This window comes from Sceloporus undulatus, chromosome 5 (assembly GCF_019175285.1).
Source record: "Sceloporus undulatus isolate JIND9_A2432 ecotype Alabama chromosome 5, SceUnd_v1.1, whole genome shotgun sequence".
Classification (NCBI taxonomy): Eukaryota; Metazoa; Chordata; class Lepidosauria; order Squamata; family Phrynosomatidae; genus Sceloporus; species Sceloporus undulatus.
The window spans coordinates 191,368,650-191,394,128 of NC_056526.1; the positions used below are offsets into that span (position 1 = coordinate 191,368,650).

General features: G+C 44.4%; 1 protein-coding gene across 1 annotated transcript in view; it reads left to right on the forward strand.

Moving 5' to 3' along the window:
- The window catches only part of VAX2 (ventral anterior homeobox 2), a 47,786-nt gene extending 22,527 nt beyond the window's left edge, over positions 1–25,259 (forward strand). Inside the window, exons 2-3 of the mRNA XM_042469320.1 lie at positions 9,647–9,834; positions 24,416–25,259. Coding sequence (XP_042325254.1) covers positions 9,647–9,834; positions 24,416–24,892 — 665 coding nt within the window. The 3' untranslated portion in view covers positions 24,893–25,259. The remainder of the gene's footprint in view (positions 1–9,646; positions 9,835–24,415) is intronic.
- The last annotated feature ends 220 nt before the right edge of the window (positions 25,260–25,479 follow it).

Genomic DNA, 25,479 nt, shown 5'->3' on the forward strand with positions numbered 1-25,479 from the left:
GCAGTGGCCCTACCGTTTCCTTCTTCTTCCTTTTGCTGTGGACATATCCAAAAAAGCCCTTTTTATTGTTCTTAACCTCTCTAACAAGACTGAGTTCATTCTGCGCTTTGGCTTTTCTGACTTTACCCTACAAATGCCTACTATTTCTTTGAATTCCTTTTTCATGATTTCCCCCTTTTTCCATTTCTTTGACATCTTCCGTTTCAAACTTCGCTCGGTTGAAAGTTCCTTAGTCATCCATCCTGGTTTCTTGAGACAGCTCCCCTTTTTCTTTCTCACTGGAACTGTTTGAAATTGTGCCTTCAGTATCTCCCTTTTGAGAAACTCCCATCCGTCCTGAACTCCCTTCTCTTTTAGTATTTCTGACCAGGGATCACCCTCAATGCTTCTCTAAGTTTACTGAAATAGGCTTTCCTGGAATTTCTTTTTTTCAGCAACATTCTCTGAAACGCTTTTTCCTTTTCCTTTTGCAGAGTATTAGCTTAAATTACCTTTGCAGAGGCAGGAAAGGAGGCATCTCGCAAACGCATAAATTGCTGTTGCCCACAGGCTTTGGCTTCTCCATTGTGTGCCTTGTATGGAAGCCTAGTTATTTATTGGAGCCAAAATGCTGATGTCTTGTTGTGAGTCTGAAGGTACAAGGCTAATATCTGGAGTGGCGTTGGCCCAGGAATGTAAATATATACTTATCCCTCCATTAACTTCCACTCATACTTGTCTTCATTTCATGTGTTGATATATTAATTTCATCTGTTGGCAGGATCATTTTTTTTTCAGCTATTGTTGTCTTTGTGTGCATTAAAGTGTGCTCTGGATGAAAATGACATCTAAGTCAATGGACTGGTGAGAAAACTGCCTGTAGAAAACTCCAGAACTGTAGTAAAGGCAGAGTGACCAGACGGCCTCCTTTTCCAGGACATGTCCTACATTTCAGCCCACTGTCCAGGAAGAATTACAGAATGCCCTTCATTATGCACACAACTAAGAAGCATGCTTTTGTATTTCTATGAGTGTTTTGAGCTTGTGTTTGTTAATGTCCTGCATTATTCTTGCACGTCCCACATTTTGCAGTGCCCCTTTCTCCTTTGCTGTTAAACTGGATTATTTCTGCAGTGTGGATGCAACCCTGGTCTATGAAAAGGCATACAACAGGAATGAATAGAATGCAAGGCAACAACAAGGTGGACACAATATTGTGTGATATGTACCAAGGGCACTCCCAAAATTTTTTTTCCTGGAAGATTTTCCATCCAGAAATTTCATTTATTTATTTATTTATTATATCAATTTCTATCCTGCTTTTCTCCCCAAATTGGGACCCAGTCTCTCAACGTGGCCCTAAATTGTGCCAAAAGTTGGCAGTTTGGATTTGACCCCTGAACCCTTTAAACGTCACTAAAAGGGCTAAAGGTTCATCCAAAGTGAATTTGGACAAGACAAGATGATCACTTCCAGTTTCTCAAAGCAATAAAACTTGGCTCCATGATGTGTTGTTGCACTACAATTGATTTTGATTGGGGAATTATTTAGCCTTGCAGATGCAAATGCCATGATGGAACATGGGCTTCGAAGAAACACTGCCTCCCATGAATCATTTTCCTCCTTCTGTGTCCCTTCTATACAGTACAAGGAAGCTGCCAGATGAGCCTGGAAAGGGCTTTTTAGTCTCATTTCGAGAAGAATGAGTACAATGGATGAGATTCTCTATCATGCCCGCATGCGTGGGAACCTGCACTTGCGTAGTTATATGATAGTTGTGCTCTCAGCCAGTGTTTGAGTGTTGTGCTAAGGGAGACCTTGCTTGTCTGTTCCAACCCACTGGGTGACTTTGCACAAGTCACACTCTCTCAGCCTCAAAGGGAAGCTGAGAGAAACCCCCTCCGAACCAATCTTGTTAAGAAAATCCCAGGATAGGTTCATCTTACAGTTGCCATTAAGTTGGAAATGGCTAGACACGTTTTGCCCAATGTGGGACGTCTGCATGCAGTTGAAGGTTGCAGAAACAGAGTTGTGTATGTGGTGCCACTGTGCATGGATGCCCATGTGGTTGTGTAAGGACATAGCTGCACACGGATGCACATCTGATTGCACATTTGATGACTTGGTGGAGTTGTGCAATGTTGTCATTGTTGCATGGCGCAATTGATGCATACCTGCACATGTGGGGTCTCACCTGTTGTGCGTTGTCCAGTGTATTGATTCTAATTTGTTATAATTTTAGGTGGTAGGAAGTTATGTTGTTGTCAGCTAGACATATTATGCCTTTTTGCTTTTCAAGTGCGGCACCATATTCCTAAAATCCACCTTAAAATTCAGACAGCCATATCAAGTGAAGGAACGTGGAAGGATTCAACAAAGGGAAAGGTACACCTAGTCGATACCAAAAGTAACTAAATACCAAAAGCTAGGATATATCAAATATGTTACTAGATATAAAAATTCCTTATAAAACCAGATGACTGACGTAAAATCCTTAATAGGAAAGAAGCCAGTTGGCTTCTGTATGGTCCCAATTCACAGCCAAATGTGTTTCAACCAAAGTCTTCCTCAATGGCTGAGCTATTCTTACTTGGTCTGTCCTTCCTTATCTGCAAAATAAACAAGTCGGAAGCTTGATAATGCCTTTTTTCTAAAGATAACGGGAATGTTAAAAATACATCAATAACATTTAGGAAGAAGAGCTTTTGCATCTTTTTAGATTGCATAGTGTTGGTTTGTAAAGATCAACACATGCAGTTGTTGTTCCCCTTCCTTTAAGGATTTGGTGGTTCTCCTTTATAAAATTTAATGGCTTGTGTATTTTTTCAGTGACTGTATTTAGTCGTATAACTATGACTTATTAGTTGGTCTTTTTAAAAGAAACACCTTTTAATACGTTTTTTATAAGGGGTGCTGAAGGATGACATGTCCAGCTTCTCACACCAGCCTACAGTGGTGCAACCAGGGATTTAGCCCTTTGCACCACTGCTGACAGATGCACATGGCACACCATCCTTCACTGTCTCACTTGCCAACACTGCAGAGCCCCTTTGATCAGTATGGTTGTCTGGCTCTTAAGTGAGTAGAGCTAGCATGGCATAGTAGTGGTTTGAGCCCTGGACTATGGCTCTGGAGACCAGGGTTTGAATCCCTGCTCAGCCCAACTGGCTGTTCTTGGTCCCACTCTCTCATTCTCAGATGGAGCCAAAAGCCAAAACCCCTCGAAAAAGAAATCTTGCCAAACCTTCCCATGTGTTTGCCTTAGGGTGGCCATAAGTTGGACTTGGAAATTACTTGAAGGCAAACAACAACAACAACCAATTATGGGGCTGTATTGGGAGACAGAGCATAGCTACTACACTGGGATACTGGTATCTGCTGGGGTTTGGTTCCAGGATCCCCTGTGGATACAAAATCCATGGATGCTCAAGTTCCATTAAATACAATGAATTGTTGTTGTTGTTACTGTTGTTGTTGCAGTGGGCCCTTGGTAACCACTGAGGTTTGGTTCCAGGATACTAAAATCTGTGGATGCTCACATTCCACTAAATACAAAAAGTTGTTGTTGTTGTTGTTGTTGTTGTTGTTGTTATTGCAGTGGGCCCTTGGCTAGGGTTTGGTTCTAGGATTCCTCGTGAATACCAAAATCTGTGGATGCTCAAGTCCCATTAAATACACTGAGGAGTTGTTGTTGTTGTTGTTGTTGTTGTTATTTCAGTGGGCCCTTGGATGTTCAAGTTCCACTAAATACAATGAGTTGTTGTTATTGCAGTGGGCCCTTGGTATCCACTGGGGTTTGGTTCCAGGATCCCCCATGACATGAGTACCAAAACCCGTGGATGTTCAGCTTCCACTAAATACAATGAGTTGTTGTTATTATCATTATCATTATTATTATTATTATTGCAGTGGGCCCTTGGTATCCTCTGGATTTTGGTTCGAGGATCCCCTGTGGATGCCAAAATCCGTGGATGCTCAAGTCTCATTAAATACAATGGTCTAGTAAAATGGTGTCTCTTATATAAATTAGCAAAATGAAGGTTTGCTTTTTGGAACTTATACATTTTTAAAATATTTTCAAGCCATGGATGTTCAAATCTGTGGACAAAAAAATGCGTGGATGTGGAGGGCTGACCGTCCGTTGCGTCCCATGTAAGATCTCAGCCTTTGCATCACCCAGAGAGACTCAGTTGTTGGACAGTGTCAGAAGAAGCGCATACACAAATGCACATACGGAAACATCTGTGCAATTGTCAGAGATCTTGTGCAGAGTTTTATGTGGGATCTACCATTCCATTCTAGAAAAAAAAAAAGATCTTTCACACATCAACACTAAGAGATCACTGCAAAGATCTGAAAGACCTGTCTCACCTTATGCAGCCCATTGAAATGTTAGGGCAAGGGTCATGGTTGGCATCCTTCTGGGTCCCATTGCATTACATTGCAACCCCCACAGTTGCATAAACATGCTTTATACCTGAGTATTTATTAGCGTGGTTTGAGAATTGGACTACAACTCTGAAGACCAGGGTTCGAATCCCGGCTTGGCTATGCAAACCCATCTTGGGCAAGTCACACTCTCTCAGGAGAATGGCAAGGGCAAATCCTCTATGAAGAAGATTTCCAACAGAACTCCATGATAGGGTCTCTGTAAGTCTGAAACAACTTGAGGGCACACAACAACAACAATTTATTATCAGTCTGTACTGCAACCGAAGCAATGGGTTTATAGCCACAAAACCTCATGCAACATTTTAAAACATTGTTGGTCTTAAAGGTGCTGCAACTTTCTTTCCCCACCGTCCCCCTTTTCCTTCTTTTTATGATGCTAAATGTTAGAGAATAAATTTTGTTGTGGCCTGATCTCACCTGAAGGAAACGGTTTGTCTCCTTGTTCTGGGACCATCGGAAAAACCAGTTCTCATGCCCCTGATTCAGATATAAATAATAAGCAAAGGGATCTTTTTGCACCTTTGAGACTAACTGTGCAAAAGAAGTTGTAGCGCAAGATTTCGAAGACTTGACACTTTTTCTGCGCCATTTGAGAGACTTGACTTGAACCTGTTGTTTCTTTAAAAAAGGCCATTAGAATTATACAAGAAGGACAAATGAAAACTTGAATAAATTGAGATATCGATCTGGATTTCCTTGGTTCAGCTCTCTTGCAACTGGAATTGTGGCAGTGTTGGCCTTAGATAAGAGATTGCCTTCAGAGGTTGGACTTTGTTGTTGTTGTTGTTGTTGTTGTGTGCCTTCGTATTTCTGACTTATGGTGACCCTAAGGCAAACCTATCATGGGGTTTTCTTGGCACGTTTCTTCCCAAAATGTTTGCCATTGCCATCTTCTGAGGTTGAGAGAGTGTGACTTAATCTGGTCCTCCAAGGCTGTTTTGCAAGCCCCTAAACATCTTTTATTTTTAGCAAGAAAAGAAGAGATCAACGATTTCTTCTGGCAGCCTCTGCAAAAGCAATTCAGCTCCTCAAGACGTTGCAGACCTGTCCTCTATTTTGTTCTTTTCTGTTTAAAGAAGAATTTATTGAACTGACATCTGGCCATGGACCCAACATCTCACAACCAGTCATAATACAATGCGCAATCGCACATTTGCAAAGAATCCTTGCCCAAAGCGGAAGAGAAAAAGATACTGCTTTTCTAGCAACAACAAGAGATAACCTCTAAGAAGCATTACCAAATCTTGTATTTGGGAGCAGCAAAGGACTGCATGCAAACCAATAACCTGAGGCTTAACACTTCTTCCTGATTTAACAACAACAACAACAACAACAACAACAACAACAACAACAATCCTTTTTTTCCAAACCAGAAAGGGACTTCTGGCAACTTCTGCTTGAGACTGTTCTTGCTATTCAAGCATTTCTGGCAAGCCTTGCAAACCTTGGAGGACTCCTGTGCAGAAAATTGGGTGCAACATCTGCCAAAATTTCCCTTCCCTGCACTACTATACCAACGCTGTGCACATTTTTGTGCCAGAAAGCCAACATTTCCCCTTCATGTGCTGTTATCGGTCAGGAATACTTGGCTCAGACATTGACTCTAGGAGCATCAGTGAAACCAAGTACACTGAACAGTTTAATCTGATTGAATATTTATATACTAGCTGTTCGGCAAGAAAGTGCATAGGCTTATAAACATAAGAACAGTGCTCATAGGTGGAAGCCTGCAGAGTGCAAGGGTTTGAGCATTGGACTAGGACTCTGGGAGACCAGAGTGCGAATCCTTACTCAGACAGGGAAACATGATTTTAAAATGTGGAGAATAAAATTATCTTCAGGCTTTGTGTATGAAGTGTATATGAAATATAAAGGGATTTTGTGTTCAGACTTGGCTCCCATCTTTAGGATATATTATTAGGTATATGGAAATATTCAAAAATCTGAAAAGATCCAAAATCCAAAACATTTCTGGTCCCAAACATTTTGGATAAGAGAGACTCGACCTGTATTTTTGGATAGTATGCCTTTTGCTTCCAAGGAGCTTTCCTGGATTTTTTGTCTAATCTCCAAATATCTTTACCTTTAAAATCTTCCTGTAGGAACTGCTAAAACCTTTGGAGGATTATTTCCTAGTTTTGCTGAGAAAGAGTTGCTTCCAGTGGAGTTTCATCTCTGCTGTCCTCTTTTTCCACTGCTTGATATTCCTTTTATTTGCCTTTAAATGCTTTAGTTGCCTTTGGGGCATTTTATGGAAAAGCAAAGGCAATGGACTTGAAGTTCAAGACCTGGATTCCTTGCCTTTCCTTAAAGTGTTTTTGTCTTGGTAGAGGATTAAAATAGACAAACATGCTTCGTGGTCCTTTGCAGAAAATCCTTTTGCGCCAAGGCTTTTCCTCAAACTGTGAAACCGCAGAAGATGCCTTGCTGTGCTTTTTCTTTTCCGTAGAATTAGTCAGAAGAAAAAGAAGGATGTTTGAGGTCCTATTTTTTAAAAAGTTAAATTTATCTGTTATAAAATCAGGCTGAAAGTCCACAGGAAGAGGACAGATGTCTACAGGCGTCTCCGCACTGCACAATTATAGCACTTTGATTCCACTTTAGCAGTCATGGCTCTGTTCTGTTGAATCCAGGGATCTGTAGTTTGAAGGGGTTCTTAGAAAGCCTTTGGTGCAATCCCTTGAAATGCATTATTAGAAGTCTTTGGAAGAGAATATTAATTATCTCTCAAAACTACAGATCTCAGGACTGCATCGCATGAGACCAGGAGAATCAAAGTGGAATGAAACTGATATAGATTGCGTATCTCTTATCTGATATAGGATGGGAGACACCTGCCTTGACAACAGTAAATATGAAAGGCATCTAGGAGTCCTAGTAGATCACAGGTTGAACATGAGTCAACAGTGCAATGCGGCAGCTAAAAAGGCCAATGCGATTCTAGGCTGCATCAATAGAAGCATAGATCGAGGGAAGTAATAGCACTCTATTCTGCTTTGGTCAGGCCTTGCCTGCAGTAATAATGTGTCCAAATCTGTTGTCTTGGAGAGTGGTAGAGTCTCCTTCTTTGGAGGTTTTTAAACAGAGGTTGGATGGCATCTGTTGTGGATGTTTTGATTGAGAGTTCCTGCATGGCAGAATGGAGACTGTTAGCCTCTTCCAATTTTAGGGTTCTATGATTCTATGTATCTTAGGTTTTCCATGTTTCTTTCTCCAGTCTTCACTCTTCCTGCTTCTAACCTGCTTTGCGTATGATATTTTCTGCATACACTGTGAATAAACAGGGTGATAGTATGCAGCCTTGGTGAGACAGTGTGGTGTAGTGGCTTGAGCGCTGGACTATGACTCTGGTCTGAATCCCTTATTGGCCATATAAACCCACTTGGGTAAGTTCCACTCTCTCAGCTGCAGAGGAAGGCAGTGGCAAACCTCCGCTGAACAAATCTGGCCAAGGAAACCCTGTGAGCGGTTCACCTTAGGGCTGCTTTAAGTCGGAAACGACTTGAAGGCACACAACAACAACAACAACCACAACAACCACATGCAGCCTTGCCTGATCCCTTTGCCAATTGGGAACCACTCTCTTTCTCTATATTCAGTTATAACAGTGGCTTCTTGTCCTTACAGGTTATGCATCAGGACAATTGAATATTGTGGCACTCCCATTCCTTTAAGCACCAGCCATAGCTTTTCGTGATCTATGCAGTCAAAGGCTTTGCTGTACTCAATAAAGCACATGCAGATGTTCTTCTGCAATTTCCTGGTGTGTTCCATTATCCATCGTATGTTTGCAATATGGTCCCCCGTGCCTCTTCCTTTCCTGAATTTAGCTTGCCCTTCTGGGACTTCATGCTCCATACGAGTCTTTGCTGCAGAATTTGGAGCATGACATTCCTTGTATGGGAAGTTAGTGCAATGCTTCTGTAATTGCTGAACTCTTTTGTGTCTCCTTTTTGGTGGATGGGGATGTATAGTGATCACTTCCAATCTGCAAACCACTGCTTTCTTTTCCATATTTGTTGGCAGATTTTCATTAGAACAGAGCTGGATTCTGTCTCTGTGCATTGTAGCAGTTCTTTTGGGGTGTCATCTGTTCCTGGTGATTTGTTATTTCCAAGTGCTTTGCTTGTGGCTTGCAAAATCTGGGATTCATCTTCATGGGTTTCTTCTTCCCATGTTTCACTCTACCATTCACATTTTTCTGTAGCTCTTCTGTGTATTCATCATGGTCATATATTATGTTCTTCTACTAACTGTAGAGCACCCTTAGTTTCCCTCTTTTCCAGCTGCCTTCCATCTTGCAAGCATGATTGTCTTTTTCATTGAGTCATGCCTTCTCACGATCTGGATATTGAAGGAGTTCTGGCCTGTATCCTATATATCGATTGCAACTAGAGTACAACCATTGAAGCAATGGGAGTTTATCTACACTGTTGTCGTTGTGCGCCTTCAAATCCTTTCTGATTTATGATGACCCTAGGGCTTTTCTTGGCAAGATTTGTTTGGGGTTTTTTTTTTGGGGGGGGGTTGCCTTTGCCTTCCTCTGGAGCTGAGAAAGTGTAACTTGGCCAAGGTCATGCAGTGGGTTTCATGGCCAAGCAGGGAATCGAACCCATGTCTTGAGAGTTGTACTGTAGTTTAATGCTGAAACCATGTTGGTTGAGAAATTTACCTACATATTGACTCATTTTGACCTGTTTTGTGAAATAAATCTTCTTGCAAAGGGAAATTGTAGCACCTTTGAGACTTAGGTCCAAAACACACTGCAGAAATAATCCAGTTTGAGACTGCTTTAACTGCCTTGGCTCAGTGTTAAGGAATCCTGGGAAGTGTGTTTGGGGCTGAACTGAGCTAAAGAAGCTGTAGCATGAGCTTTTGTAGATGCATCTGAGGAATTAGACCAAGTCTACAAAAAATTATGCCAAAATTTCTTTCACACAGTTAATCTCAAAGGTGCGACAAGATCCCTTTGCATACTGATTTTCTGGGCTAACACGGTTATGTCTCTAACTTCTAAATCCTCTTGGTTAGTCTCAACTAGAGTAGACTCACAGAAGCCATGGGATTTACCCATGTGTTGACTTACTATTCAACCACTGATGAAACTGGTCTACTCTAGCTAGGCCTCAGCAATGGGGATTCAGGTCATGGTCTTGTTCCCCTGCAGGTAAGCCCAACCTGGGAATGAAGTCTCTCTCTTTCTGGTTGCCTGCAGATGCCAAAGGGACCATCCGGGAGATTGTCCTTCCCAAAGGCTTGGACCTTGACCGGCCCAAGAGAACCCGGACCTCTTTCACCGCTGAACAGCTCTACCGGTTGGAGCTGGAGTTCCAGCGTTGCCAATACGTCGTGGGCAGGGAGAGGACGGAGTTAGCCAGGCAGCTCAACCTCTCAGAGACACAGGTAAGGGAAGGGCACATGGGGGGATGAGGAAAAACACTCACCACCCTATCCATCTGAGCTTTCATGTCGTGCCTGGGGAGGGGGCTTCCAGGTCCTTGGGCTGATGAACTCACTCCTAAGCCAAGATCTTGCATTGTGTTTGCATAGTGTAAATCTACTTATGTAGGCTCCATCTACACTGCAGAATTCATGCAGTTTAGCACCACGTTAACTGCCATGGTGCAATGCTATGGAACAGCAGTGTGACTGGGAGTGTGTGTGCAAGGTGTGTGGACCTCACCGGGTGACACCCCAGAAGGAGAGGTGACACCCAGTTGGTCCCCTGCCCCCCATGGGCCACAATAAGGCCTTGTGCACTTTGTCCGGGCTGCCACAAGGCCTTGTGCATTGCATCTCGGCTGCTGCAAGGCCTTGGGTGCCCTGTCTGGGCCACTGTGGGGCCATGTGCACATTCACTTGTGTGTGTGTGTGTGCGCTCCTGTATGCGTGCGCTCCCATGAGGGGCATGCACACCAGAAGTCCACCCCCCAGAAGCCCCACACCGGGTGTCACCAAGTCAGGTGATGTCACTGCTACGAAATACTAGAATTTGTAGTTGCGTGAGATATTTAGCCTTCTGTGTCAGAAAGCTCTGTTGCCACAACAAACCACTAATCCCAAGAACCCATAGGATGGAGCCATGGCAGTTAAAGCAGTGTCCAAGTATATCAATTCTGCAGTGTGGAAGCAGCCATGGTTAAGTGGTCATTGTGTTATGCCACAAGGCTGCTGAATAATAAGATTGCAGCCAGCAGCATATCCCTGAGTGTGCTTGCTGCTTCCATGGTTCTAATGATTCAAATGTCACATTGCAGCTGCTGACGAGTAGTTACACACTATTCAAGGATGTGCAGCTGCATGTGCGATGGGTACATTTGCGGATAGTTGTGAACAGAATACAGACATTACTCTGTGGCCAAAAATGTACAACTGTATGTGGAAAGGAACCGGAGGTGTGCATAAAACACAAAGAGGACTCCAGATCTAATCCAGTTTCATACTCTCAGGCAAGAATTGTGTAGTTGAGACAACTAGCGTTGTCTTTTGTGGCTTGCCTTCAAGTCATTTCTGACTTATGCTGACCCTACAATGAACCTATGGCAGGGTTTTCTTGGCAAGATTTAGTCAGAGAGGATTTACCTTTGCATTCCTCTGAGGCTGAAAGTGTGTGACTTGCTCAAGATCACCCATTGGGCTTCCATGACCAAGGGAGAATTTGAACCCTAGTCTCAAGAGACGTTGTCCAGTACTCAAACCGCTACACCAGGCTGGCTCTAAATTACTCCAGGTTTTTTTTGTTGTTGTTTTTTGCTCTGGACCTTACAGTCATTTCTGACTTATGGTGACCTAAGGCCACCATATCATGGGGTTTTTATTGCCTAGATTTGTTCAGAGGAGGTTTGACAGTACCTTCCTCTGAGGCTGAGAGAGTGTGACTTGCCCAGGGTCACCCAGTGGGTTTCATGGCTGAGCCAGGATTCGAACCCTGGTCTCCAGAGTCAGAGTCCAGCAGACAAACCATTGCACCACTCTGACTTTACTAGAGTAAACCCATTGATTCAGTTGTTGAATTGTGAGTCAGCATATAGGCAAACCCAGTAGATTCAATGGCTTTATTCTAACCAGTATGCTGCTCTGTGCCCATAATGTGTTTGTAAAGCAAAGTGTGCTTTCATTCTGTTTTTTCCTCATGCTAATGAATAGTTAACAACTATTATGGTGATTAATTTTTAACATTGCTTTCTTAATTGCGAAGCTATAAATAAAACAGACTGTGCCAACAGCGGAGGAACGTGGCTTCGCAGTCTCACAAGCCAGGTCAGGCGCCGTGTCACGTCTTGCGCTTCCTTCTGGTTGGGCATTGCGCTCTCTTGGGCCTTTGGTTCACCGAGGTCTTTCCCATCATCTGTTACATGATCTTTTTTTAGTGACAAAGCAGAGACTGAACTTAGGGCCATCTGCATACAGTGCTGTTGAGCTAATGTAACCCCTATGAATTATTGCTTTGCATCGACACTGTAGAAATAATGCAGTCTGACACCACTTTAAAGTCCTGCAGCTCCATCCTAGGGAATCCTGGGGTTTGTCCTTTTGCAAGGTCTATATAGCCTTCTCTGCCAGAGAGTGCTGGTTCCTCACCAAACTACAAATCACAGGATGGAGCCATGGCAGTTAAAGGGGTGTCAAACTGCATTATATCTGCAGTGTTGTCGATCCCCCCTTGTTGCCCAGAATACATGAGGAGAAGGGGGCACCCACAAAGGGTGCCACCTGTGCACCAACTCTGAGAAAGTGTGATCACTGGCCTAAAATTACCACACAGGTTCCAGCCCATTTAATCACCAACTTGGTTGGGACAGTCCCAATTAAATCCTTTTCCATCCTACTTTTTCCGCTTGCTTTTAAAATGTCCAGTTTCTCTCTCCTCCTCCCACTTTTCTCCTTTGCTGCAAAACTGAGTTCCAAATGCAAAAGTAGTTTGCCCACATTTAGCTCAATGGGAATGAGAGGAGAGGGGTGGATCATGTCCTTCCCAGGAGGTCGGGTCAAAGCCAAACCTCTGTAACCTTATTATTATTTTTTATTATTATTATTATATTATTATATATTATTCATAGAGGCTGTAAAGTTTGCACAGCATTTTACATAGTAAGTGTAAAAAAAAAGACAAAAAACCTGCCAAGCAGCATGCAATCTAAAACAACATTACATGATAAAATTCTCTAAAAATATCTCTAAACTTTGCATTTGTATTCCATAGTTAATCTCATAAGTAAATCCAGCGTCCTGGTTTTAATCAGTGAAGCTGAACTGTTGGAGGAACAAGACCAGAGGTTCCAGAGTAGACTGAATCCAGTTGTTCAAATGGTAGAAAGTTAAATTGTAGGTAAACCATATGGATCCAAATGGATCTAGTCTACGTTAAGAGTAATCATAGAATCATAGAATCTTTGGACCCCCATCATACTGGCCCTACAAAGACACTGGGAGGAACTGGGGAACCTGGATGATCCGGATGCCCCTTCCCCTCGATACCTCCGTTAGCAAGTGACCCACTAGAAATTGCAAATCGAATGCCATTTTTGACAGAACCACATTTCGAATGATCTGTAGAATTGGACCGGACTGCCAATCAAGCTATCTCATGGTGACGTTTGCAGGTGCATCGGGGGAGGGAAGTCTCCTCCCTTTTTAAAGCAGCCAGGCACCAGGGGTTTCAGCGGCTGCAGCAGGAGCAGGAGAGATTCCCCCCCCCTCTTCTCTCTCTCTCTTTTTTTTTTTTCTAAAAACCTGTGGGCTTTTGGGTCAGATTCTGCCCCTGTTCCCAGGCAAAGGAATGGGTATTGCCATGCGCTTTTTTTAATGCTTTTAAAAGCAAAACATAGCTTTCCCTTTGCTTCCCTTGCTGTATCTGCCAAAGAAGACAATACCATGCGCCTATATTTGCTCAAACCAAAAATGGTTACAAATGAACATTGATGTTTGCAACACTTTGTAGCTTCTCTCCTGCTGCAGAAACAAACGCAACACGCCATCGAACAAACCACGCATTGCGCTCAAAAAAAAAAAATAACCATGACATCGGAAATAAACCATGCGCATGTTTGCGCTCAAAAAAACAAAAAAATTGTTTGATATTGAAAAAGGGGGGGGTTGCCTGCACATGCAGCCCCGTTCATGACCTGATTTTTTCCTCCTGCAAGGGAAGGAATGTCTCCCCAGCAGACCAGAGGCGCTTTGGGCACGGGGATGACAGGGAAAACGAGGCTCCTAAAGAATGCCTTCCCTTGCTCCCTTCTGACAACCCCGGCTATTTCCTCCTTCCCCCCCCCCTCCGATGAGGGGGAGAAATGCCTTGACCTTTGCCCACCCTCTGGACCTATAATCCCTCCATCCAATTTGCCTCGATCGTGATCGCAGGCCAAAGTTCTCATTCCCACGGACCGGCCGGGTTTTAAAAAAAACGGTTATTTGCGAACCGATTTCAAAAGGACCCGACGCTAGCGGGCCATCATTTAACACGAACGAGGTGTTGCAAAGCCCCGGATTCGCTTGTGTGAAAATTCAGGGTGAAGTAGGCAACTTCCACGTGATTGAATCGGTTTCAAAACCAATTTTTTTGTAACTGTGAATGGGCGCATAAAATCGTACGGAGTTGGAAGAGGAACCACTAAGCGGCCCTGGACCAGTCCAACCCCTTAGCCATGCAGGAAATTCCAAATCTCAACCAAGCCATCCCCAGACCGAGAAGACCAATCACAGCCTCTGCTTTACAAGACCTCCAAGGAAGGAGACTCTATCAACACTCCAGAGGAAAGGAGTGCCATTCCACTGTCGAACAAGCCCACTTACATGTCACGGAAGTTCCTCCCTAATGTTCAGGTGGAATCTCTTTACTGTAGCTTGCATCACATTGTTCCGGGTCCGTTTCTCTGGAGCCAGCAGAAAAAAACAAAGCTTGTTTCCTCCTCAACTATGAACATCCTTTCAATATATTTCAGAAGAGGGCTATACATCATCACCTCTCTTAACCTTCTTTTCTCCAGCTCTTTAAAACATCCCCAGATCCCTAAGTCATTCCTCACTAGGACCATGGTTTCCAGACCCTTCACCACTTTTAGTTCTCACCATCCTTTGGCCACAAGGCTCCCGTTTCTCCAATGTCCTTTCTGAACTATGTGGTGCCCAGAACTGGACACATATTCTAGGTGGGGCCTGACCAAGAGCAGAATACAGTGGCACTATTACTCTCTTCTCTAGGACACTATACTTCTATTGATGCAGCATAAAATAGCCATGGCCTTTTTAGCTGCCGATCACACGTTGACTCATGTTCAACTTGTGGTCTACTTGGACTCCTAGATCCCCTTTCACACGTAGTTTCATTCAGCAGGTGTCACCCATCCTATATCTGTGCATTTTATTTTTCCGCCCTAAGTGCAATACCTTACATTTCTCTGTGTTGAATTTATTTTGTTCAGCCTTGGCCCAGCTTTCTAGTCTATTCAGGTCTTTGAATCTTGATCCTGTCCTCTGGGGGTATTAGCCTATTCCCCCAATTTGGTGTCATCTGCAAATTGATAAGTATGCTCCCAATGACCGGCTCAAGGCTGGGACATAGGCTGCCTCACATTTGCAAGAAATGATCTATGGCCTCATTCACGCTACAAAATAAACCGATTTTTGAGTCTAGCGATTAAGTGATTTAGTGCCGGAATAAATGTTCACCTATTCAAGCACAATCGAATTGCTCATTTCGTTTATTCACTTCACATTCACACATTCATCAATAGGATCGAAATTAAAATGGAGTTGCCGCACAGGGCACCAAACGAATTCAATTGAGAGTGCACATTCACACTTGCGTTGAAGCAATTCATTTACAAAGATAGAGGAATGCCGCAGGTTCGAGAAAAAACCATTTAACAAACTGTGCCCGCAATTCAGCGCAAGTGCAAAACAAGGTCCCTTTAAACTGGTTTTACACCGGTGTTGAACACTGGTTTATTATGTAGTGTGAATGAGGCCCAGGTTGACACCACTTTAACTGCCATGGCTCAATGCTACGGAATCCAGGATCTGTAGTTTGTTGTGGCACCAGAGCTCTCTGAAAGGGAAGGCTAAATGTCTCACAAAACTACAAACCCCAGAATTCCATAGCATTGACCCCTGGAAGTTAAAATGTTATCAACCTGGATTATCTCTAGGCACTAAATAAGGAGGAAGATTAACAGAAGACTGTTGTTGTTGTTGCTGCTATTGTTAGTACAGTATACTTATTCACATCCTACACTTTTCCCCCAGTCCAGGACTCAAGCTGGCTTAGTTCAGACAAAAGCCAACAGTGTAGTTAAACTATCAATAACATTAAAACCAATTAGAAACATGGGCATTGCAAAGAAAACAATCAATAGACAGTCCAGTGCATTATGCATGGCCCATTCCCCTTGAGTGGTCAACCTCCCAAGGGCTCTAAACCAGAAAGGTCTTCACTTGCCAAGGGAAGGATACCAAGGAGAGTGCCAGCCGAACCTCTCTAGGGAGAAGGTTCCTGATCTTGGGAGCAGCCACCAAGAAGGCCCTGTGTTCCCTTCAGATCATATAGAGTTGGAAGAGACTGCAAGGGCCATCCGCAAGGGCCATGCACATTCAAGTTCTTCCTAATGTTGAGGTGGAATCTCTTTTCATGGGGCTTGAATCCACTACACTGTGTCCTACTCTGTAGCAGCAGAAAACAAGCTTGCACCGTCCTCAATGTGACATCCCTTCTCATATTGAAACGTGGCTATCATGTGCCCTCTTAAATTTCTTTTCATCAGGCTAAACATTTCCATCTCCCTAAGTTACTCCACATAGGGCATTGTGGTTTCCAGGCCTTTCACCTTTTTGGGGTCTTCCTCCTCTGGACATTCTCCAGATTGCCTATATCCTTCTTGAATTGTGGTGCCCAGAACCGGGCACAGTATTCCAGCTGAGGTCTGACCAAAGCAGAATACCATGGCACTATTACCTTCCTTGATCTAGACGTGATACTCCTATTAATGCAGCCTAGTATCCCATTGGCCTTTTTAGCTGCTGCTCCGATGCCCCTGTGAAGGTGGTGGGACACAGAGACGGGATACTCAGCAGATCTCAAAGCACAGGCTGATCGTAGAGAGAGATACAGTTCTTCAGAGAGCCTGGACACAAACTGTATAGAACATATTGTATATATTCATAAGTCTAGAAATTTTAGTTAAAAAATTGATTCCAAAAATCAGGTTGACGTATCTATGGGTGAATGTAATTTCTGTACTTTAACTCTTATTAAAAAGGGATCCATTCCCTGGTGAAAGTCCAAGAGTGCAGTCTGTCTCTCTGCTCTCTCTTCCATCCAGCCTTCAGGGTGAACCTTTTTGTTTTCCTTTGCTTCATCATTTAGATCCATCGTTGTGTGTCTCTAAGTTTTACCTTCGGCTTGTCCAAGTGTCACATCAAAACCCATAATTTTGCCCTTGACTTATACATGAGATCGACTTATAGTCGAGTGTATATGGTGAGCTGTACCTTGAATCATGCCTGGAAAGATACTGGCAGCTGTGGAGCTGTTGCAGCCGGGGAACCATGATGTTCTGGGATCACTTCCAAATCCATTGACAAAACATCTGGATGAAACCACCAGAGACTGGACTTTGATAGCACAATTACACAAAGCAACACGGCTTGGAACAGCCCCATTTCCTGATCAGACCTCACTGATTCCTAGATTCTTGGGCAGTATCTCAGTCACTGATGGTCTAAAATGCTAGTCAGTAACAGCTGGTAAACTGCCCAAGCACTAGTGGAGGTAGTGTGTTAGATGGATCAAAAGTCTGGCTCTGCAAAACTACAGCTTATTTTGTACCTAAATTCCCTCATCTCCTGCCAGCATCAGCAAACAACTCTTAAAGTAATGCAAAGGAATCTAGTAAGAGCACCTATGAAACTAATTGTGTAAAAGAAGTTATAGAGCATAAACTTTCATAGTCTTAAGTCTATTTCTTTGGATGCATGGAGTGAACTGGGCATACGTTTTTGTACACTTGGTCTACTTCTTCAGATGCACGGAGTGAACTGGGCATAAGCTTCCATAGACTTGGTCTACTTCCTCAGATATATGGAGAGGACTGGTATTCACTACACACACCTGAGGAAATAGACCAAGACTATGAAAGCTTATGCTAACAGTTAATCTCAAAGGGGCTACAAAACCCTTTTGCACACCAATATACCCAACTACCACAGCTATGCCTCTGAATTCAACTCCTGAGGCAGGAGTATAGTGACCTCTCAGCACAGTATACTTATGAATAATGCTCCTAGCTGTGAAACCTTCTCAGATTCTCTCAGGCCTTTGAAAAATTACCCTTTTTTTGAACTGGGACTTTGGCTGGTGGATTCTGGGAGTTGCAGTCCAAATGAGAGATATCTTCAAGCTCTGGATTCTTTAACCGTAACCCCTCTCCTCCATCTTTCCTGGACCTGCTTCCCGCTCTCTCTCCAGTGCCTTTCTGCGTCACACGGCTGTTGGAAATGTTTCCCTGCGCACATTGCCTGGCTGCTGGAACTGACAGGCCTGTGATGCATCTAGGCTGCTGCTTGGCACAAATCCCAAATGCCAGAAACAAACAGAGCTGAGAGAGCCAACCAGAGAAACCGTCCCCATTACAAATGCTTTCCTCTATCTGCCCTGTCAATGACCCTGCTGTACGGGTTCATGTTCGCTCCCTGGCCTTCATGCCAGAAGTCATATTAAGGCTGATTGCTATTTATCTCAGGCTCATGATGTGAGAAGAGTGTGGAAAAAGTTAGCTGTTTATTCTGTTGGATTGCAGCTTCTAAGGGCTGCAGTGTATAAATCTCCACGTGTGGAGTTGTGCATTTATTGTGCTACACAACATTGTGTTGCATGGCAATGCTGTGCCATGCTGCAGAATTAATGCCGTTTGACACTGCTTTAACTGCCATGGCTCCATCCTATGGAATCCTGGGATTTGTTGTTTGTTGTGGCACCGGCTAAAGAAGGTTAAAGATCTCCCCAAACTACAAATCCTAGAATTCCATAGAAGTGAGCCATGGCAGTTAAAGAGGTGTCAAACTACATTAACACAGCTTTGGAAGACCATAATTCTCTATGCAAACCTGCCCCAGTGCAAAGATCTTTGGGGTAGGCTCGGCTCTTAGTGCCTTTGCAGGCTAGATGGGAAGAAGGGAGACGATGGGGCCTTCTTGGTGGCTGCTCCCTCCTTGCTCTCCTTCTGGAAGGAAACAGAAACTTTCCTTTTCTGTTACGCTTTCAAGGTCTTTCAGGAGTGAGCTGTGTGTCTTATTGATTTTTAAAATACTAGATTGTTTAATTCATTTCAAATAAAATACAGACACACGTTTTCATATGGTTTTTGTCTGCACTGTTTTTAATAATTTTTGAACTGCCTTGTTGGGGGGAAATGATAGATCTAAACAAAGATAATAAATTTGGTGTCCTCGATCTGGACACTGTACTTCCATTGATATAGCCTAGAATTACATTGACTTTCTTAGCTGCTGCATCACACTGTTGACTCATGTTCAGCCCGAGGGGCAAAACAGACCGGCAATAAGCATCGGGTTGGGGGTGGCGTCTGAGCCCCAATCCGGTGCTCCAAGGGGCGGCATGACTTTAGGGCCCTTTGTTTCAGCCCTAAGACTCTTAGATCCCTCAGTCTCACATGTACTGTTGTCAAGCCAAGTGTCCCCCATCCTATATCTCTGCATTTTACTGCCTAAGTGTAGTATCCTACATTTCTCCCTGTTGATATTAATTTGGATAGTTTTGGCCCAGTTCTCAAATCTATTCAGGTCATTTCGAATTTTGATCCTCCTCTCTGGGGTATTAGCTACTCCTCCTAAAATGGTGTCCTCTGTAAATTTTAGAAGCATGTCCTCTATTCCACCATCCAAGTCACTGATAAAGATGTTGAAGAGTACTGGGCCCAGGGCCCCTTGCAGCAAGTGGCCGAATTTTAGGGCTGTATTTAGGGCTCAAGCAAACATTTGATGGATATAGCTATGGGGAGTGCACAAAATGAGGACATTGCTCCCCAAATAATTGTTCTGCCATCCCCAAAGGACATTTTTCTTCAGTCCACAAATAAAGCATTGCAGGGAGACTGAAAACCCTTTACACATACAATTCTTCTATTTGTTGTGTTGGCATTCCCTTGACATCTTTGCCTGTATTTTTTCCTTAGATGCCTGTTTCTCAAATCCTCATGATTTGAGAAGTTAATGCAATGACAGAAATTTGGAGACCAAAGGAAAAGTTTATTTGGGATGACAGAATTCTTTGAGAGGGGCAAGGCTGAAGTTTTGCCAACACATCCCAGAGCTGCGCCTCAAAATACTCCCTTTGAATGGCCCTACTAACTCATGTAAAACCAGCCAATTAAAAAGGAAAAAGGGACCCATAGGAGGAGGCCTGCAGCTGCAGCTGGTGCTATTTGCGGGTGGTAGCTGTGCCAGTTTTTCCAAAGGGAATTGATTCAGCCTGCCTGCATGTGTCATTTGTGTGATGGGGGGGGGCATTGCAAAGACTACAAACATACATGCCCACTTCACCCCCATCTCAATCACTTTCCCCGTCTGTGACAGCTGGATGTGGTTTTATCCTTCCATCCAGACCCAGTTAATGGAGGGGAGAAGTGGGCACATTTGTATGTGGAAGAATGAGGGGTGGGACAGGGATGGAGATGAGGAAGGAGCGCTTTCGCCTGATGGGAAATAATTATAGGCCCAGTCTTTCTGTGCCATTCCCTTCAATGCCTAATTGAATCTTCTCACTTTGACAAGGCTTTTAAAAAAAAATGACAACAGAGCATCATTATTATTGTCAACAACAAAACCTGCCTTCAAACAAACCACTGCCTTTGTCACAACACCACAAACACCAGACCAGAACAGGCTGGCCTGCCTTGAAACAATGCCTTCCAAGTGGTTTTCTCCTGCCAAGATGCCCAGGTGATACTGGGAACACCCAAGATGCTTTTCTTTCTATGGATAATAAAAAGAGGAGGAGGAAGAGGAGAGAGAGAGAGAAGCTGGCACAGAGGCCACCAGATGTGTGCAATGAAAGCCGAGCCAAGAATGGAGGCTGCCACCTGGCTGTGTGTGCCAAGCCTCCCAGCTTATGCTGTCATCGGCACAGAGGGGCCCAGCCAGACAGAAACGCACACGTTCCCAATTTTGATTCCCAGAGACAGCGAGGGAGGGTTAGCTGCCAAGAAGGAACCAAATCAATGGTTGGGAACACATCCTCCCCTCCTAAATTGAAAAATGATCAGCCAAGTGGAATGACCATGGCTCCTTCTTAAAGCAGGGAAACTGTTTTGGACTACAATTCCAGGAGGGATATCAGGGTCTGGCTCCTCTTCTCCAGTCTTCAGGGGTAGAGGGAGAAATCTCAGGACAGAATCATAGAATCAGAGTTGGAAGAGACCTCAAGGTTCATCCAGTCCAACCCACTTCCATGCAGGAACTCACAGTCAAAGCCCTCCCTGAAACAGATGGCCATCCAGCCTCTTTTTAAAAACCTCTAAGCAAGGAGATGCCACCACTCTCCAAGGGAGCGTCTTCCACTGTTAAACAGCTTTTACTGTCAGGAAGTTCCTCCTAATGTTGAAGTGGAATCTCTTTTCCAGGAGCTTTCATACATTGCTCCTATTCTCTAAAGCAGCAGAAAACAAGCTTTCTCCATCCTCAATATGACACCACTTCAATAACCTAAACATGGCTAACATGTAACCTCTTAACCTTCTCTTCTCCAGGCTAAACATCCCCAGCTCCCTAAGTTGCTCCATGATTTCCATACCCTCCACCATTTTTGATCATCCTCCCCTGGATATCCTCCAGGTTGTCAGCCTCCTTTTTGAATTGTGCTGCCCAGAACTGGACGCAGTATTCCAGGTGAGGTTTCTAAACGGAGGCCTCCAAAGAAGGAGACTCCAGCACCCTCCAAGGCAGCTCTTTCCTTGGAGTTTATCGCACGGGAGGAATTTCTCTTAATTTCGAATGAAAAGAAAGTGGGGCCAGAATGCATTCATGTGAATTTGCTAGTTCAGTGAATTTACGTCAATTCGAATTGCGTCCAAACTGACTTCCCATTGCCCGAAAACAGCTTGCCATTGCCCGAAATTGCGTGTGGTAGTCTATCAAGCAATAACGTTAAACCCAATATTGCGTTCGAATTGCCATTGGATTATACTTCCAAGTTCCCTTGTCTGATAAACTCCCTTGACTCTTTCCCTCTCCGCAATGCTCCTCGGCAGCCTCCTCTTAGCCACTCTCTGTGATCTCCAGCTTTATTGGTTTGTTTGTCTGCCTGTCCTCAGGGTGGCCCTGGTTTATTTGAAATGTAGGTTGAGACTTCAGAGCCTGTCACTTTGCACCTCTCTCCCTCCCTTTCTTGCCCTTTCTGTCACCAGGTCATCTCCTCCTGTCCGAAGCATCATTCCCTTTTTCCAGGAGTCACTCACAATCCTCTTTAGATTTTGCTGACCCACATAGATTAGTGTCATCAATGCCCTATTTATAGCATTATGGATTCCAAGCCAGTGGTGGCATTAGCACAAACTCATGGCTGGGTTTATGGCGGCCACTATGGACTCCAGCAAGGATATGCCATAAAGCCTCTGGTTTCTGACACAGAGACGATTCCCTTTCATTACTGGATGCCTGGACTTGTTTGAGACAGAACGGAGAACCCTCAGGGATGCCATTAAAAGTAGTAACAAGTGCTCTGGAAATTATGGTGGTGTTTTCCCTTGCTGGTGGTGGAGGGAAATACAATTGACATTTTCTTCAAAGAGACAGATTCTTTTTAAAAATTATGTTGTTTGAGATCTGACTTCATAGTTTTGCTGTTGTTATATGTGACCAAGGGTCCCCATCATCCACAGCCCTGCTCAGATCTTGCAAACTCAGGGGCCCTTCCCTTCCACCTTCCAATTTTCTTGGCGTTGTTGCCTTTTCTAAATGTCATTATGGCCTTTTCGAATGAGTCCTGTCTTCTCATTGTATGTCCCAAGTATGATAGCCCTTAGGGTTGCCAGAAGTCGAAAACAACTTGAAGGCATACAACAGCAACAACAATTAAATACAATACAAAATTTCACATTCATAGCGGGATTATTTCTCATTCATTCTCAAGTAATAAACTGTATTTCCCCTTTCATCCCCATCCTGCCCTTTATATTCTTGTTGCTGTTCCAATCTCACAGTGGAAGGACCTTTGACATTCTGGCCAAAAGCTAGTCTCCTAAATTAGACTTTAATAGATTAGAAAGTTGGGTCCAAACTAACAAAATAAATTTCAACATGGAGAGATGTATGGTACTGCACCTAGGCAGAAACCCCCCAGAAATGCATAGATATGGGATGGAGGACACCTGGCTTGACATCAGCACATGTGAGAGGGATCTAGGAGTTCTAGTAGACCATAAGTTGAATATGAGGCAACAGTGTGATGAGGCAGCTAAAAAGGCCAATGCGATTCTAAGCTGCATCAACAGAAGTTCAAGATCAAGCGAAGTAATAGTCCCACTCTATTCTGCTTTGGTCAGGCCTCACCTGAAATAATCCTGTGTCCAGTTCTGGGCACCACAATTCAATGTTGAGAACCTGGAGCGTGTCCAAAGGAGGGTCACCAAAATGGTGAAGGGTTTGGAAACTATAAAGCCCTATGAGGAGCACCTTAGAGAGCTGTGTATGTTTAGCCTGGAGAAGAGAAGCTTAGGAGGTGATATGATAGTCCTGTATTTGAAGGAGTTTCATATTGAGAATAGAGCAAGCTTGTTTTCTTGTTGCTCCAGAGATTAGGACCCAGAACAATGCATGCAAGCTCCAGGAAAAGAGATTCCACCGCAACATTAGGAGGAACTTCCTGACAGATGAACACACTCCCTCAATGGAGAGAGATGGAATCTCCTTCTTTGGAGGTCTTTAAACAGAGGCTGGATGGCCATCTGTCGGGTATACTTTGATTTTGAGTTCCTGCATGGCAGGAGGTTGGATTGGATGGCCCTTGGGGTCTCTTCCAACACTATGATTCTATTATTCCTTTCCTTTGTTATCTCACCACCTGCAAATGAGATCCACACTACTCTATAATGCCAAACAACTATATAATCCATCACTCCTATTACTAAACATATTATGGCAGGCAACTCCCGACAGTAGGATGCCTAAGCAACTCCTGACACTAGGAAAGTTAGGCCGGGATGCTGTATAGAATTTAGGTATGTATAGGGATTGCAGTTATGGTGCTGCACAGTGACTATCCCAGCCTGATCCCCACTTACCAGGCAACAGCCACTGTGACTGACAGGGGATCTTTTCCTTCCTGTGAGCAACCTCTGGGGCAACAGACAGACTCAGGACCCTTGTTGCAATTCTCCCTCCCACTGGGGAAGACTTGCATGTGGGGATGGTGGGAACTGCAGCCGGCTGCTTCCCAAATGACCAGGGAAGAGAACCCCATCAATCCCAGTTGCTGCTGCCCAGTAAGTGAGGGTTGGGGGACTTTTATGGCCCCTAAACTTTAAGAAACCCCTCATACCATATCTGATGGGTTAGGGACTATAGCATTGTCAGAAACTGGAATGGCTGAAAAAGCAGAATCCATGTAGGAAACATAAGAGAATTACAGTGGCTTGCTTTGTACACTCCTTGCAAAGTCTCTCAGTTGGCTTGGTGTCTTTTTCCCCTCACACCTCGCTTTGCAAGCAATGCACATTTGATCTAGACACTGTTTATTAAGGCTTTTGGAACCTTAATAAGATTTATCCGGAGTCGATTTTCCACTGTCATTTTCCTCTGAACCTGAAAGGATGGGTTTGTACGGCTGAGTGGGAATTCGAATCCCAGTTTCCTTGGGTTCTAGTTCAACACTGAAGCAACCTCACCACATACTCACAGGAGCCCATTCACACATAAAAATGAGAGCCAGGAAATCTGGCACCTGGTGGTAACCATCTCTTCTCTTCTTCAGGTGAAGGTCTGGTTCCAGAACCGGCGCACCAAGCAGAAAAAGGACCAGAGCCGGGACTCCGAAAAGCGTTCCACATCCACTTCCGAATCCTTTGCCACCTGCAACATCCTGAGACTTCTGGAGCAAGGGAGGCTGCTCTCCGTCCCGGCCCCCCCTGCCTTGCTCTCCCCGGGCTCCAACCCTATCAGTTCTTCCTCCGGAAACGGGTCCTCTTTGGGCACCTCAGAGACCACCTCGCCCGTCCTCAGCAGCGGGGCCAGCCCTCCCGGGACTGGGGGTTTCAGCCTGCAGGTCCCTTCCCTGGCCACCTCGGCCTCCCCGCGGCTCCCTGCCACCCCGCTGTGCTTCAGTGGCCCACTGCTGAGTGGCCTCCATGACTTGCCCAGCGGCTACGGACTGGGCACCTCCGCCTTTGAGCCTTACATGCGGCTGGAGAGGAAAGACAGTGCGCTACCCAGCAAGAAGCCGAGCCCTTAAGCCACCGTGACAGCGACCGAAGCCGTCACGGTTACGATGATGATGATGGCGACGATGATAATAATAATATTAATAATAATTAAAATAATAATTATAATAATTAATTAAGACAAATGGAGTGTCAAAGGAGTGCCCCGATCCTTCCCTTGCTTTCCTCTGGCAACCTTCCCCCCCCTCACGCCGGATCTTGCCCTCGCCTTCCTTCCTCCCACCCCACGCGGGGTTTCTTATTTGCCAGTGGGACTTCAAAGATGATTTACCAAATGTCAGCGACAAAACTTGTGACGTGTGCCTGTGTGTGTGTATGTGTGAGTGAGCGTGGGTATGTGTTCCTTTCACGGAAATTAAAATGAACAACTACAGACAAGACTTGGCGTGCGGTGGTTGACTTGGGAATGGGGGGAAGGGGAGAGAGCCAGCTCCTATAGTCCCCAGAGGCACCAACCTCCTCTCACAATCGCTGGGCATGATGGGCATGCTGGGCCACTGGGCTGGAGATGGTGGCCCTCAACTGCCATTTTGGATGCCGACGTGGCTGAGCTTGACCTCTAGGGATGGGAAGAATATTTGGAAATATTCCCCAAAAT